General features: G+C 44.5%; 4 protein-coding genes across 5 annotated transcripts in view; 3 read left to right on the forward strand and 1 right to left on the reverse strand.

Moving 5' to 3' along the window:
• Nucleotides 1–10793, reverse strand: part of sox2 (SRY-box transcription factor 2) — a 113013-nt gene extending 102220 nt beyond the window's left edge. Inside the window, exons 1-3 of the transcript XR_015088880.1 lie at nucleotides 10635–10793; nucleotides 4625–4888; nucleotides 4418–4478 (exon numbers count right to left, since the gene is read on the reverse strand). The gene's annotated coding sequence lies outside the window, so the exon portion shown is untranslated. The remainder of the gene's footprint in view (nucleotides 1–4417; nucleotides 4479–4624; nucleotides 4889–10634) is intronic.
• A 2679-nt stretch (nucleotides 10794–13472) lies between these two features.
• LOC147139194 (heat shock 70 kDa protein 1-like) lies at nucleotides 13473–14302 on the forward strand. Its single transcript, XM_086047611.1, has 2 exons — nucleotides 13473–13652; nucleotides 13703–14302. The coding sequence occupies exons 1-2, from the start codon at nucleotides 13473–13475 to the stop codon at nucleotides 14300–14302; spliced, it is 780 nt and encodes a 259-aa protein (XP_085903737.1).
• A 149-nt stretch (nucleotides 14303–14451) lies between these two features.
• On the forward strand, nucleotides 14452–15259 carry LOC147139195 (heat shock 70 kDa protein 1-like). Its single transcript, XM_086048131.1, has one exon. It carries the CDS (start codon nucleotides 14452–14454, stop codon nucleotides 15136–15138), a length of 687 nt encoding a protein of 228 aa, XP_085904257.1. The 3' UTR covers nucleotides 15139–15259.
• Nucleotides 15260–15678: 419 nt separating this feature from the next.
• dnajc19 (DnaJ (Hsp40) homolog, subfamily C, member 19) lies at nucleotides 15679–17008 on the forward strand. 2 transcript variants are annotated; one of them, XM_086046338.1, is made up of 6 exons: nucleotides 15679–15817; nucleotides 16080–16131; nucleotides 16222–16295; nucleotides 16576–16655; nucleotides 16732–16802; nucleotides 16874–17008. In XM_086046338.1, exons 1-6 carry the CDS (start codon nucleotides 15815–15817, stop codon nucleotides 16942–16944), a joined length of 351 nt encoding a protein of 116 aa, XP_085902464.1. In that variant the 5' UTR covers nucleotides 15679–15814; the 3' UTR covers nucleotides 16945–17008. The 2 variants fall into 2 exon arrangements, with proteins under 2 accessions (XP_085902464.1, XP_085902465.1); XM_086046339.1 differs by having other exon boundaries at nucleotides 15716–15817; nucleotides 16239–16295.
• Nucleotides 17009–17027: the final 19 nt, after the last annotated feature.

Genomic DNA, 17027 nt, shown 5'->3' on the forward strand with positions numbered 1-17027 from the left:
ATGCGCCAGGCTACGAAAATAGGGCCCATTTACTTCATAAACAAAACCATCACAAAATGAGGTTGCACTGAATTTATAAATAAGCTTTTGAATAAGTACAGGCCATATCGGAAAATGTTTCGAGGTTATGATCGGCACTTAACTGACTAGTTTACGCAGAGGCGACGCGGCACAAGAAAACTGCCATGCTTATCGTTTTCATTTGATTGATTTTTAAATCAAAGTGTCTTTCATATACTTATTCCATTCAACTCTGACTTTAATACTGCTGCAGTGGCGTTGGTTTGCGTAAATACTACAGCGCATCGTAACGTACAAACAGATCCAGGTTACGTCGCTGCTGTTGTAACAAGAGGGCCCCACCTTTTTGCACTTTTGTGTGAATGGCGATTATTTCAACAACATATGTGGAACCCTTACAAAAAAAGAAAAGAAACAAAGAGGGCAATTTCACTACGTCTCTTGTAAATGTGTCCAAAGAATCAAGCCTCTTTTGTAACAAAGACCTGAATCGGTGAGCTACTCGTGAACACAGCAAAGCGCATTTAAAAATACGCACCCAAAAAAAAAAAAAAAAAAAATGCCCATTCTTAATCTGCTGTATACTATATACTTACTGTGAAAATGAAATCGATACACGCACACACACGCACACACACCCAGTCACAGGCTTGCACTGCCTCCACAATAATACACTGGGCAATCTGTGGTCACAGGTTAAGCACAGAAGCTGTCCAAGTGAGTAGGTCATCCAGTAGATTGAGGAAATGACAGGCTTAATGGCCGTCTACTGCTCTTAATAACAGACTACGCACAGCAAGCTGCCAGCAAATGTCTGTGGCTCACACACACACACATACACACACACCCCCACACACGCACGCACGCACACACGCGCACGCACACACGCAGGTGCAATCACACACACTCACAGATGAAATCAATGCTTTGCCCCTCCCGTTCAATGAGCCGTAATCGGCGGTGAAACCATCCAGTCCCGGGCAAGCCACACCCACTCCTTTAACAGCCCATTAGCAGTTATTAGAGGGTCCTCGGGGAGCTGTCCAGGTCGCATCCCATTCACTAGCCCGGCACATATTCAAACATTTGATGGAAATGATTGATTTGAACACTGAAGTGTGTCTAGAGACAAAAGATAGAAACAGTCAAATCCAGTTTGCAAAAACCATTTAACTCAAACATCAGCTAATTTCCTCAGCAAGGGCATCGTAGGTTCTATCTTGTTAAAAAAAAAAAAAAAAAAAAAAAAAAACGACAACAGGAAGTGGAATGGGAATGTCGGGTCGAGAAAAAAAAATAATCTGGACGCCCAGGTTCATAATGAGACTCAAATGAACATAATAATGATAATAATAATGTATTTAAGAACAGCTGGGAGACTGGTCACGATTCAAACGAATTTAGTATCTCTCTGTCTCAGACACACGCACGCACCAAGACGCACACACACACACACACACACAAACGCGTGAGGGGTTGCGATGTTTGCCAGAAATAATCAACGCAGCGATGCATTGAGCGCGGTAACGTATAGGGCAGAGCGGGACGCCGCCTGTTGCCTGCGATGGCAACACCCAAGCTCATTGCGCATTCTGTTCCATTGGAATTTCAACCAGTGCGCTTGTCCCGGTGCAAATTTTGACATTTGAATATGCCAGGAGCAAAATCGGCAGATTTAAATGCCACTCCATTTTTTATTTTCCTCTCAGTCACCATGGAAGGGAAGAAACTTTCCGTACCGCTTTGACGCAAGTGATACAGTATGCGATGATGGAGGAGTCTGCTTTGCTATACGATGTCGAATAGCGAGAGCTAAGTTGCGAAACCAAAAAAGACGCAAAACCAATCGTTTAGACATTAAAAGAGAAAACTGAATGGCAGTAAAAGCTTACAGTCAAAGTGACAGTGCGCTTTTGCGGTTCAACTCATCTCGTGAAAAGCAATGTTGAACAAGCGCAAGTTTCAGCTTGATTGAAATGAACTCAGCTGCTTCCCGGGAGTTGGTTGCACACACGCGCGAATGCCGCCGCTCCGTATTTAGCGGTGACTCTCGGAACGGAGAGCAAACATTTCTCAGACCACCTCAATGTTGCGTCATAGACGGACTGCCGTTTGGCTGACGACTGACGGAAACGAGCGCCAGGGCGGATAAACACGGGCGTCGCTTCGAGCAGACTGCAGTGACTACGTTTGGAAACCCGTCGCCAAAAATGCTCAGCTTGGACCTGTAGAGCACCGGACGTCACATGACTGATCACAGAGTGCATTTGTGTACGCTGGCGGGGTCACGATATAAGTATTTCATATATATATATATATATATATATATATATTTTTTTTTTTTTTTTTTTACGGACCCGGAGGAAAAAGGCTGAATTTAGATCATTTTATTTTAAATTATATTATTATCCTTAAATATGAGGTCAAAACAACTATGACAAAGTCAAATTAACTGGTCGACTTAAAGATTAAATAAACATATTTGTTCAAACATAAAGTGCTTAGTCGGGCTGGGGCAAATCACAATGTACGTATTTCATATTAGTCCATCCATAATTATTGATTTTCTTTTTTAACCCATTTAAAATAAAAAATAAAAACTAAGTAAATTGATTAAAAGCTAAAATGGAAATAATTACATTGATTAAACAATTATAAAGAGGAAAAATTCCATTGAAGATGTCTGTTATCTGCAAATTTCCTTTCAGGTGCCTGTAATGGCGGCACCAATGTCACATGTTGCCTCTGCTACAGCCGGTAGAATGACGGGGGTTGGACTTAGCTTCCTCGTTTATTTTTTTTGCGATATTGCATCGAGTGCAATTTCTATTGATATTGATCATGTGACGATCGCGATATATTTTGATCCCAAATTATTGCCCAGCCCGAGCCATCTCCCCTTGAAGAAAAGGACTTAATGAAATCCACCTGCAAGCTGAGCAGGTTGGACATGAGAGAAAACTACAATGGTGAGCCCTTGCCATCACACAAAGGCTTGCGAGCTTACACGTTTAGGTTAGCGGATGTGTGTCCTGGCTGAATCTTTGAGACAAGCCTGGAAATGTTTTCTGTTCCGATTGTTTCCTCTGGAACAATCCAAACAAACTCCATCAAGGGTGGTAAAGTTGACCTTTGAGAGGTGACTTTACATTGCGCTTTGACTTAGTTTGAATTTCGTATTGAATTCTGGAGGTATTTTTGTTCTTTGCTAGTGTTTGTTGGTTCCTTGCCTGTGTCGTCGCCGTCGCCACCTGTTGCCCTCGTCATGAGCTCCTTCCCCCCGCGTGTTCTGCTCACCTCTCTGCCATTGGTCGGTTTGTATTTCATTCCCTGTTCTGTTCATTCGTTGTCTGGTTGGTGTTGTCGTCTACGTGGTGAGTCTGTTACCTGTGCTCTTCATGCTCTCTTTGGTTTTGGGTCGGAGGTTTTTAAATCATCATTTCTTATCCTGGCTCTCCGGTACGCTTGTTTGCTTTTTTATTGCCTCAACTCTTGCCTCGCCTTCCCTGATCCCCTGAGTTTGGGGCCCAGGTGTTTTTCTCAACCATATTCAATCGTGCTACAATTTTCCAGCAAATCTTCAAAATTGTACTTCAAATTGTATTTGATAACAACTGTTCAAATCTTCTGGAAAGTCTTTCTACAAGAGGTCAGTTGCTGTGTTTTGGCGAATTGCTGCCCCAATCATCCAGAAGACCATTTGTGAAGTCAAAAAAAAAAAAAAAAAACACCATATAATCCTGGTGGATTTGGATGGCCAGTGCCCCACATGGCCCAGATGCAAATGGACCATAACATCCCAAAATGCATTGCTGCCTTTCTATTCGGATCCCCAGCAAAAAGTCATTTAAACAGTCAAAACAACCTCTCACACTCACATTTTCATTCTTGGTACAGGTAATATTTGGAGTCCATTACGCTACAACATAAAGCATACACAAGTGAGAGACGAAAGGCAAAGGTTTGCCACACTTTCATACAGTACTTGTAACGTCTTGAATGGCATTGAGCGTCACTTTGCAACTTGAATGTATGCATTTTTGGATTAAAGAAACGCTCCATTTTTTTCAAAAGAATGGCAATGCCGAACATCACATAGGGATAAGATCACTGGACACTGATAACAGACCAAAAGTTCATGTCAAAATCTTGAAAATATGAAACTTCTCTCAGTCAACTGTCATCCGATGACCATGAATTGCTTCTTAGCAGTGGTGAAAGCACATTAGGAGAAACATTCCTCAAGCATATGACAGCTCACAAACAAACAAAAATGTGCAATGGAAAAGGTGACACAAATGGCACTAGCTTAAATTTTTAAGGTAGCAGGATAGAGAGAAGAAAAAAAGAAAGAGAGCCATGTATCATTCTTGCAATTAAGGTTGTCATGACTCACCGGTGTGTGCTGCAGGACAAGACCTCAGGTAACGGCCCAGCCACACGGAGAGGGACGCGATCTGTAGGCCAGAGATGGAGATGATCACAAGCACCAACAAGATAGAAATGTGGACTCAAATGATCATGCATTCGGTTATCCGTATTATTGTAAACCAACAAGTTATACAAATGAAGAAATGGGATTACTTTCAAGGATGTGACCTACCAAATGACAAGAGCAGGATCTTGGTGGTGGGGGGCAGGGGGGGGGGCTTGTCTCTCAGGTAGTTGTGATAATCCATGCAGGTGAACACCAGCCATCCTTTGAGTACTCAAGTGTCCCACTCCAGGACGTGCGCATGAGGCGTTGAAGAAAAAAAAAAAAAAATCGAGGGGAAAAAAACCCGTTGCAATCCTCGCCCCTCTTAATCCTCGAGTCCAGCGCTAATCTGCCTCGCGAGCCGCTGTCCCGGCTCGGAGCGAGGCCGACCTGCGACGGCACAACAGGTAAGAGCGCGTCAGCAGCTCGCCTTGCCTCCTCCTTCCTCAGCATGCACAACTCTGACTGTTCCTGGCAGTGTCTCAGCCCAGAGTAGCCAGGCGCCGCTTTCTTGTTTTGCCGCTCTTTGCCAAACACAAAAAGACACGCACACACATGCACGCCCGCACAGAGGAGTCCACAAAAGTCCACATGACTCCGCTGTATGTGCGAGACTGTTGTGCTCTATGCTTTTTCTTTCCCTTTTTTTTTTTTTTTTTTTATGAAGCTAACCCTGAGCCTGGGCCCAGTCAGCCTTTGAGACGCTTTCTATCCCGCAAACACAAGACGGCTTTCATTATCTTGCCCGTCGCAGCGCTTGCAAGGCCTAGCTTCTAAAAGCTACTGATTTCTTTCTTCCTTTAGCCCTCTGTACAAAGGGAGGGCATTTTGTAAATTACTTGCTCGTTTCAGACCAACAAAAGGTACTTTCATTGAACCCTCCACCCCCCTACTGCGCGCCTTCTATCCTGCCGCCATTTGATTTTGCTCAAATTTGATTACAAGGCTTGAAAAAGGAAGAGAAGAAAGGAGAAGAGGAAATAAGAAAGCCCCACAGATGGCATGTTCATTCAGCGCACTGAATGGCTTTTTACGGGGCTGCCTTTTATACGTGTGGCAATCCAAAGACGGTTTAGTGGCTTCTGCTTGACAAAAAAAAAAAAAAAAAAAAAATGTTTCGCGGCTTTCTCGTGGCAACTGACAAGAGGAACACTCAGAAAAGAAAATCCGCTTGTCATTACACCTTGGCCTAAGCAAACTAAATGAGGCCTAGCTTAATAAGCACCTGCCCTTGGAGCAATTAAGTCACACATTAGGCAAAAGACACAAGATGGACACTAACCAAACGTCACAGGTATAATCATGCTGATGGATTGAAAGGGATAAGCAAGAAAATAGGACAGCATATCCAGCATTGTGTTTCCTTGTGGTCTTTCATCCCGTTTCCCACAATGGGCCACCACTCAATTCGCATTTGTTTTGCTCAGGAGGATAATTATAGCACTGTTGACCCACAGCAACATCACGAAACGCGCACACAATTTGAACGGCGCGGACGCGGTCAACTATGACATCTGCAGCCCGTCACACAAGAGTCATCGAAAGGAAAAGCTCACGTGAGGTCAATGTTGCTAGGCCACTAATGGACACCACTCGCCTTCTTTCGGCAGTAGCTCCGCTGAGCGGGAGTCCGGGTCGAAGGCACAAGCCTTTCATCCCTTTGATGCACCGCGATCGGCAGATAAGTCACACGCTTGCTTACTTAAACAACCCGTCACGGCTCAGCTTCAGAAAACGGGTGAGCCGCGATTGGTCGTTACCTGAGCAACTGTGATGTCATTTTCAGCCGACATCAAGTGACAAAATGGCCGCCCCCTGAGCTAGCTAAAAGATATGAGCTGAAGAATGATAATCACAATGCCTCCGTCAGTGTCGTCATTTGTTTCCTGCAGTGGGATTCAAATACTGGCGGCATAAATTTAAGGTAGGTATTTGTTGTTTTTTCTTTTTTTTTTTATCCTTTTCCCCCCAACTGGACGGAATATTGCTGCTCGATTGCATAACTGGGCTGGCTACTTTTCGTTCGAGAAGCAAATGCATATCCAACAAATTTAAGAGTAGCTTTTCATGGTCGGTGCTTTAAAAACACGACTAACCATGCAAAGTTTAGTCTTGTCTGTGATGCTATTGTGATTGTTCTACTTTAGCGAGGAGGTAAGAACCAATTATTTTGATAAAGAAAATGTCAAGGTGTAGCAAGGTTGAATGGAACGAAAACCATTTGGTTTTTGTTGTTGACAGTTCCATTCTTTTGAAAAGGGGCATCTGTTCCAAGTCTTATAGCCTTGAGAAGTTGCAGATGTTAATTGTAGCGAGTGCATTGTTAAGAAGAAGATTTTGCAAGAACTTGGGTGTATTCAATAAAGCTCCTGGTCATTTTTGAATGGGGACACCGCTCTGAAAGTCTATTACTCTTCTTCTCACTATGACTACTACACGTTACATTTAGACGACACGGCTCACTATCACATGAAAATATTTAAAAAATGGAGATGTGGCGTGACAGCGGCCTGACAGCTGCCTGCCCTCAAGCCACTTGTCAATTGAGTCGAACAGATAAAAAGTCCCATGTTTCATCCAATAACATGTTGTGCTGCACGCATGTGGCCGAACCTCGCACGCTCACACTCACCAAAGCATGAAGGGATGAAGCTTTAAAATGCTGACGTGCAGAAGCGCCCACGCGGGCGTCTTCATATCTACTTGGGCCTCTTAAGAGAGAAATAAATGAGAACCATTTGAGTTTGGTCATTACAGATGGAGGCAGAGATTTACACAGTGGTCACAGAACAGCAGGATGGTCTCAATACACAAGACATGAAGTCATTTTTTTTCTCCAGATAAAAAAAAATGAAAAGCCGGGTGTTTTTTTTTTTTTTTTCTTTTAAAAAAAAAAAAAAGGAAAGTAAACTAGAGATAGAAATGACCTTAATAGTATTTCTCTCACTCTGGTTATTTCCAGTATTCCATCGGCAGGTTTGATAAAAGGATTATGCAACCAGCTTTATGCGGCCAAAGTCGAATCTGGATATAGAGGGGAGAGCTGTTTGATGAAATAATTTGTGTTTCCTTTCTGCCAGGCAAGCAGTCCTATTTGGAGAAAGTCAAAAATCAGCACTATGCCAGATTCAGACATGCGCTCTGACTGCGTGGACAAACGCGTCCGTCAAAGCCGGATGTTCGGCTAGCTGCCTACGTGTGACTGAGCGGGAGTGTCTGCCATGGTGGAAATATACAAATTGAAGACGCATCCTCACGGAAGACGCGCTCATGTCAATTAATGTTTGAGTGTTTTTCCTAACAGGATGGAAATTCCCCAGATGTCAAACTATCAGTCCAGGTAGCATTGCTGCTCCTGCGCTTTAGGTCTCGACTCGCTCCGAGAAGGGATTCTGTGTGCCCGATGTCTATGTCTGAGACAAGTCGCAGTTCAAATACAATCGATTCCTAGACCAGACCCCTCGAAAGCGGTCTTGAGACTGACTTAAAGTTCGCAAAGCCCGGTTGTTTTGGCCAATCCACGTCGATGTCGGGCTATGAGGTTTGCTGCTTGATATGCAAATTGAGCAAAAAACAATTTGCACTTGCGAATACATTTGGAATGAAAATGCTCATATTAAAAAAGTGTCATTTGTCGTGATCAAGCTTGATCAGCAGACAGGCCAGACAGAGCAGGCGGCCATTTCGCCATTTGACCTTTGCCTTTAGTTATCGTAAAGAGGGTGGCAAGCCCACGAGCAGCAGTCATTATTGCAGACTTCCCCGGCCCCAGCCCCCAAAGTTCTGATAAAGGCCTCGGGCACAGAGCGCTTCGCTCGAGGTGACATTTGATTCATATGTGCGTGCCACTGTTGCTGGGAGTGCAGATATGAACCTGGAGGTTAGTTCGGCCATATTTCGATACGAACACAACTCATAGTAAAGCCCCAAGAAAAAGAGGAGAGGTTTTCATTTTTCACCTCTTTCAGTTCTTATTTTGCAGAGGCATGTACCCAGAATCGGGTTTTATACTGCAATGAGTTATAGTGAAGCCACCAAAAGCAAATTCAATTTGAAGCGTCTAAGGAAAGTAAGTATGTTCCATTTGCAGCACTGTTGTCCAAACTGCCTACTTATCTGTATAAAACACATACTCTTGACACTTCAAGTGAGAGGTACAGGAATTCATCACAAAATACGGAAATCAGAAGCAAGTCTCCGCAGGCTTAAAGTTTCAAGCAAGTCCCAAGTTACAGTGGCAAAGAAAGAAAGAAATACAATCAAGCAAGTCGAGTTGAGTGAGTCGCGACTTTCGCGAATTTCAAGAAAAGGAAATCAAGCCATCACTTGGGGTTAAGCGAGTTGTTCAACTTTGCTCAGTCGCCGTCAACATGTGACCTATAACCTGTACAACTCAAAAGGGGGAGGGGTTAAGAAAAAATATTGCATCTTGTATAGAGAAGGGAAGGTCAAATCATATTTCATATTTTATTCAAACTCATTGGAATGGGAGTCAGCAGTAGCACACACACCTTACACCACAAATAAAGTCCCGATGTTCTCGTAGGCTTTTTTCCTGTCGTTTTTGTAGTCATGTCTTCAGCTACTAGCCGCAGCGAGATTACACAGAAGGGGGACCAAAAGTAACAATTAAAATCCAAGGCAGTATAAGCATAATATGAAATACAATGAATGATGATGGCATCCATCATCACAACACAAGAATTGGACGTCCCTCCAAAATGGAGAGAAACATGACCAAAAAAAAGTGTCCAGGGAAGCTTCCAAGAGGCCAACAGCAACATTGGAGGGGCTGCAGGAATTTCTGGCAAGTACTGGCTGTTTTTAGTATATGTGACAACAATCTTCCCTCTTTGTCATGACGTAAAATTGGTGACTCCGGTCGGACTTGAGTCAAGTCATGTGACCCGCCTTTTGCTAAAAGTTCCACAACGCGCGGCAAGAGCCATTGAGTGACTTGAGTCACATATCGCTGCCCCCCTTCTACAGTGTTAGCGGTGCAGTCACATGTAGCTAAAGGCAATCATTTGTTTTAGCACGCAAACCAACAGCTTAGAAAATAGATTTCAAACGTAATGTTCAACTGTTCTCTCAATTGTATTGCTGCTTTCTTGAAAATGAGTAGCCAGCAGGATCAACGGCATTGGGGGAAGCGCTCGATGGTCAAACTTGATTTGCAATATAGACTATGCTAGTTAGACTTACATTACAATAAGCACAGTTACACATTATTACAAATTACACAATTACTCAGTATATTGAAATCCAAATCAACTCTGCCTTGTCACACTGGACGAGGTCGGCAAATGTTTCGCTATGGTATTTGATTATTTACTGTATGTACAATATTCTGTTTATTAAATACAGCGCCTCCGGTTTATTGCGCAATCACATTGGCAGATGTCACATTGCTTTTTATTCTCATTTTTCAAAGAGGCCTGACTGGGATCTGTGGATGTGACACCGATTAAGCAAGTTAAATTACTTTGACATCACTGCGACGTCTGAGCCAAACAGTCAAAGAGAAATCAAAAGTGTGTCCCGTACATGCAGGTTGCACGTAGCATGTCCAAAGCCAAAGCAGCATGAATCTCCTTAATGAGCATCTTAAGATGACCGGTCAGGGAAACAACCCGGGGGGAGCACCTTTCACAACCCAGCTTACAAACTGCCGCTCACTCTCATCCAATTCAAACGGAAGTCCGGCCGACAACTCCAAAAGTTGTGATCAACTCACGACAAAAACTTTTCGTCGATACACCGTCACACATTCAAAGCTCAGTTGTGGCTTGAGTGAAAAGCAAAGTCATCTCAGCGACAAGTACAAATGCAAAGCCCAACTGCAAGTCCCCAAACTTCATCCAATGGCAGCAAAGCATCAATCGACACTTAATATGCTAACGGTTCGCCCTCAGGGCGGTCCCTGAAGTGACTGATTGTCATTCCTAATCACTCCTCTGAATCATAAACACTCGCACAACTTTCCGTGCATCCCTCCTCTGTTTATGCAGTTCCCACAAGGCATTGCCTTTTACATTCTCACTCTCACTCTCTCTCTCTCTCTCTGTCTGTCTCTCTCTCCGGCGGCGGCGGGAAAACAAACAACGTTAGTAAACAAAACCAAGTCTAGAAATACCTTGCGGATGCCCAGAGGAAGACGCCGGACGGACAGATGAGCAGATAGGTTTCCTCTGTCCTCTCTCCGGCTGTCTCCTCTCTCGACGTGCTGTGGAGAGCGACTGCTCGCAGGCTGCCTGGCATATCTAATTAGAGCTCGGCTCTTGCCGCTATCTGCCACAGGATCTACCTCTCCAATCTCTCCTGACTCAATCTTCCCCATCTCTGATTTCCTTTTATATTTATGCCGGAATATTTAATTGTAGACAAAAGGTTACTCTGGGCTCTATTCACTGCGCGCAGGCAGAATAATCTCCTTTAAAAGGCTTGACATTTCAGGCTTTTCAAAAGGGGCTGAGAAAAATATATCCCCCGCTTTTGTTAATCAATGAAGTAGAACTCCAGCGAACAAAAGAATGAAATTGCTTGGTTGGGTTCATAAAACACACCGAAATAGCAGCTTCCTGTGGGCTTTTGTGCTTGCGTCCATATGCGAGCAGCACGGCACAGTAATTCCATATGATTTAGGGGGCAAAACTCTCACTTCTGAAACGCTATTCAGAAACGCAGTTTGTGGCGCCGGTTGATTGGGACGGCTTTTCTGAGCTCGGCTGGCTGGCTAGCAGAACAGGCTCTCTCCGCTGACAAATGGCTGCCAAAAAGGAAAGGGATCCACGACAATTCACAATTTCTAGACTGCGCCTGCCTCAGAAGAAAACCAAACACGTTGTAATCATGCAAATTATAGGCTCAATAATTCGGCCCTCCACTGTCCCATTGTGTGCGTTGCTGACATGTTTTCGTCCACTGGTAGGAGACAGGCGGCATGTTTGGATTTGAATTACTCCATATAGATTGCAGATGTTCATCGCTCATTCCTATAACTATCTGTCGTCTCAAGCCAGAGGACGTGGATATTACGGCACTCTAACTGCAGAGCATTTTGGGAAGTGCCAAAGGAGGCGGCAAGTTCAGCTGGATCATAACACTTGATACGAAGACGGCTACCCACTCCAACGTCTCAAACGTCACAAGAATCCTCCCGGTTCAGTTTTCTTTACCAGTAACTGAGACTCGAGTACCGCCCATATGGCATTTGACTGCAGTCAAAAGTGCCTAAATCGCTCAATCTCCGATTATTATGGCGGAACGGAATGTAGTCGATCAAAGAAGTGCCCTGTCTGAGGAACAAGGAAGTGGCTGCAAGTCAAAACAGACATGTGCTACCCAAACATATCTTTAATAGCGTTGTCCTGATCGGATCACATGATGAGAAATCGCGGCTGATCATGTCATTTGCAACCGATCGGTATATGGTGAAAATCAGCTGACTTCGTGATTTTCGTAATCCACAAAATAATCAAGAATAGAACAACAATAACTATATTGCACAATGTAACCTTTTGAGTTTGTGCAAAATTCCCATTCACATTAGTGCTGGGATTTTCAAAAATGTTTGTAGTTTATTCAAGGTGACTTTGTAGATATCTCCAACTGGAATTATGATTCGCCAAAATTAAGTTGTATAAGTCAAGTTGGCGTCACACATGTCTACAGTTCAGTTAGCAGAGATATTCTTGATATACTGTATTTGTATTGACAAATGACATACGTGAACGGCAAAAGTCACCTAATTTTTGGGTGAAATGATGTTGCGGACACCTGAAAATCAGTTTTGCCTGATCAAACAGAAGTATGATTATCGACAGTATCTATTTCAACTACAGTAGTCACAAGCATGAAGTCAAAGTTAGCTTTTAGAGTAAATGTTGAATCTGCTTGCCATACAGGATGGCGGTAGTGTGTTCAATCCATGGGCTAGATTCATGTGGATCATTTTTATTTTTCTGTATTTAATTTAAAAAAAAAAAATCAACACCAAATTATTTTTAGTGGCCCAAAATAGGTGTACCGATGGTACTGCAGTTGACATATAAAAATTCAAATTAAGTTGAGAGTGAATTTGGGCTGAAAGAGACTATTTATGTATCTTGCTAGCGAGATATCATCATTATGAATGTTATTTTTTATTTAAGTATTTATCTTATTGATCCTAAGTACACAAACTTGTTTTGTAATTTGTTAATGCCACATAGCATTAAATGTACTATAGCACGTTTAAAAAAAAAACATTTTTTCATAAGAATATCGTCAAGATGAATGACGTACTTCACCTGAAAAATTAACTATCGCTAGACTTTTCTAGTAAATCTACGTTCTTCTCGCTTCCTCTCCCTGATTCCAGAGTGTTCTGTAAAAAGCCAACATCAATGTTTAATGATGTGATCCGTCTTGGCCTTCACAATGAAGACGACATCCGTTCATCCGACTTACCATAGCCCGAAAGTAACTTCTATATACTTTTATTTTGAAAGCTCTAACAGGAAGTTGCTTTTGTCGGTGATGGAGTTTGACGGAAAAACGTCTGGAAGTGCCCAGAGTGAGAGTTCGGCTCAGTCGGCGGATATAAAAGCAGATGAGGGACAGCAGAATGCATGAGACACAACAACAAGATCCACAAGATCCACAAGATCCAAAGACCTCACAGAGCACTTTGAAGTAAGTTGACGCTTTTATCCCATCGAATAGACACTTTATTTATACTACCAAGTTATATTGCCATATATTTTTAATGCATCGTGTTGTATGTCTCATGTTAGAATGTTTAAAACATGTTGTAATGTTTTTAACATCTTGGGATTTTTACACTCTAAAAAAATTCAAATTGTTTCAGAGGTCTATACTGCACTCCTGGTTCAACCTAGCATATCTATTGTACAACACTGGGGTTATTTCACACAATGTTTAATGTGTTGCTGTCATCACAGACGAACATCTTAACAGTCAAGCAAACAAAATGGTGTCAGCGAAAGGCGTGGCCATCGGCATCGACCTGGGCACCACGTACTCCTGCGTGGGTGTTTTCCAGCACGGCAAAGTGGAGATCATCGCCAACGACCAGGGCAACCGAACCACGCCCAGCTACGTGGCGTTCACCGACACAGAGAGGCTCATCGGCGACGCCGCCAAGAACCAGGTGGCGCCGTGGTAACGGTCCCCGCCTACTTTAACGACTCCCAACGGCAGGCCACCAAAGACGCCGGCGCTATTGCGGGACTGAACATCCTGCGGATCATTAACGAGCCCACGGCGGCCGCCATCGCCTACGGTTTGGACAAAGGCCGGTCGGGGGAACGCAACGTCCTCATCTTCGACCTGGGCGGCGGCACCTTCGACGTGTCCATCCTGACCATGGAGGGCGGCGTCTTCCAGGTCAAAGCCACCGCCGGCGATACGCACCTGGGCGGAGAGGACTTTGACAACCGCACGGTGGAGCACTTTGTAGCCGAGTTCAGGAGGAAGCACAAGAAGGACATCAGCCAGAACAAGAGGGCCTTGAGGAGGCTGCGCACCGCCTGCGACAGGGCCAAGAGGACGCTGTCGTCCAGCTCCCAGGCCGACATCCAGATCGACTCCCTCTTTGAGGGCGTCGACTTCTACACCTCCATCACCAGGGCTCGCTTCGAGGAGCTGTGCGCCGACCTGTTCAGGGGAACTCTGGAGCCGGTGGAGAAAGCCCTGAGGGACGCCAAGATGGACAAGGGCCAGATCCACGACGTGGTTCTCGTCGGCGGCTCCCCAGAATCCAGAAGCTCCTGCGGGACTTTTTCAACGGCAGAGAGCTGAATAAGAGCATCAACCCCGACGAGGCGGTGGCCTACGGCGCCGCCGTCCAGGCCGCCATCCTCGCGGGGGACACCTCGTCCAAGGTCCGGGACCTGCTGCTGCTAGACGTGGCGCCTCTGTCGCTGGGCATCGAGACCGCCGGAGGAGTCATGACGCCGCTCATCAAACGCAACACCACCATTCCCACCAAGCAGACGCAAATCTTCAGCACCTACTCGGACAACCAGCCCGGCGTCCTCGTCCAGGTCTTGGAGGGCGAGAGGGCCATGACCAAGGACAACAACCTCCTCGGAAAGTTCGAGTTGAGCGGAATCCCGCCCGCTCGGCGAGGCGTGCCGCAGATTGAGGTCACCTTCGACGTGGACGCCAACGGCATCTTGAACGTGTCGGCGGCGGACAAAAGCACGGGCAAGGAGAACAAAATCACCATCACCAACGACAAAGGCCGTCTGAGCAGAGAGGAGATCGAGAAGATGGTGGACGACGCCCAAAAGTACAAAGCTGAGGATGAGCAGCGGCGGGACAAGATCGCCGCCAAGAACGCTCTGGAGTCGTACGCCTTCGACGTGAAGAGCGGCGTCCAGGACGAGAAGCTGGCCGCCGCGTTGAGCGAGGGGGACAAGAAGACGTTGATGGACAAGTGTGACCAGACCATCTGCTGGCTGGAGAACAACCAGCTGGCCGACGCGGACGAGTTCCAGCACAAGCAGAAGGAGCTGGAACGAGTGTGTCAGCCAATCTTCAGCAAGCTGTATCAGGGGGCGGGGCCTGCGGGAGGCTGCAGGGCGCAGGCGCGGGCTGACGCCCGCGGGCCCACCGTTGAAGAGGTGGACTGAGCACCTCTATCACGTCTCACACTCGACAAACTTTAATATGTTTGAATTGTATCAATATAGAAAATATGTGTATATACTTTTTCATGTTTTCAACTTGTCATGTCTTATATAAATGCACTGTATAAATAAATTCAATTGAAGTCTAAAGCGTGTGGAAATTCACTTTACCCACGATACATTTATTAAATGTTAAGTTTAATTTCCTTTATTTAGAGCATATATTGTGGGCTACGAAAATACGTTGAAATATTGTAAACCTATCACTTTAAAGACAAACACTTCACTGCCGTAAATTGGAAATATGTTTTCCATAGGCCACTGTCATTTCAAACATTTCAAAAAATTGTATGATAATTAATACTGTACATTGTTAGCACTGCATGCAGTAACAAATAGTTTGCTCAAACACAAATATGTATACAAATCCAAGTGTATAAATGTTTCAAAATCCCAAACTCTTTTAGATTTATTTTACAGATTATCATTAGTATTGGCACATCTACTATGCGACACGTTTTGTTTTGTGAAACTTGAAAAACAACCATCTGGGCGACAGAGCTTGCTTGCCGGCTTTTTACGACAATTTCTAACTATTTCCGACAAACACGCGGATGTCAGAAAACATGAGGTCAAAAGTTTCTCCCCTCATCTTTTTGTAGCAAAACAACACAGATTCATGGCAAGTATCCGTTTATATTACTCTAAGGGACAAAAAAACAACCTCGCGCACGTCACGAAATGTCTCGACGAGACGGCTAGGTTAACTTTAGCTTTTGTCAATCGTGCATTGGCCAAGCCATCCAACGCGAATAACGACTTGTTTCCACTAAATTATCATTTTTGTGCGTGTGCAATAATTACGCCTTTAGAATCCGTTTGCATGCGTTGCCATTTCATAGCTTGTTTGTCGTGAGTCTTACCTGCTGCCGGTGTCCACTCAGGCCAGTTCCTTGGTGGCAGCGGGGCTAGCTTTGGCTGCAGCTGGATTTGCAGGCAAGTACTGGAAGTGAACTCTTGTCAAGTCTCTTAGTTTGCCCTTCGCGTTCCCGACCTTGGCATGGTTTTCTTCACTCCATCACCCAGGTCGCTATGTCATGCAGGCCATGAAGAAGATGGAGCCCCAAGTCAAACAGGCCCTTCAGAGCTTCCCCAAGACTGTGAGGCCCTCATACATCTCGCTTTGGTCTCAATTACAAACACTGTGAAGTACAGCAAAATCAATACGACAGCAAATGAGGATTAGTTCTCTTAAATATGTTTAGCTCGATTGGAGAATACTTCATCTGGCAGGTGAAAACAAATGTCCTTTGAATGTAACTTGTCTCAAATGACCACCTGCAAGGTTGATTGCTATTGTAGGCTACTACTGTCGTACTCATACACATTTAGGATTGCAGCTTGAGGACAAAAGTCTTTATCGTGGTGTTGCTGTTGTAGGCCTTTGGTGGGGGTTACTATCGAGGTGGTTTTGAACCAAAGATGACTAAAAGAGAAGCTACATTGGTGTTAGGTGTCAGGTATGTGAAGCGTTGGCTAACATTTCGTCTTGCTTTTCATAAGGCTCGATCACCTAATGGCTATCATGTCTTTCAGTCCCACTGCCAGTTGGAATAAGATTAGAGAAGCCCACAGAAAACTGATGATACTAAACCACCCGGACAGAGGTAGGTGGCAAGCTTAACTCCGTTTCCTGGAGAGTGCGCCCATCTCACAAAATATTCTCGTGTTCTTGCAGGTGGCTCTCCTTACCTTGCGGCCAAGATTAATGAGGCTAAAGATCTAATTGAAGGCCAAGCAAAGAAGTGACAAGACTGAACTCGGCAGCTTCAAAGTTAATCAGTTTTCAAATAAATCACATTGTAAATATAAACCTCATGTTTTGTGGTTTT

Source organism: Filicampus tigris, chromosome 12, assembly GCF_054856515.1.
Source record: "Filicampus tigris isolate MCC_2025a chromosome 12, RoL_Ftig_1.0, whole genome shotgun sequence".
Taxonomy (NCBI): domain Eukaryota; kingdom Metazoa; phylum Chordata; class Actinopteri; order Syngnathiformes; family Syngnathidae; genus Filicampus; species Filicampus tigris.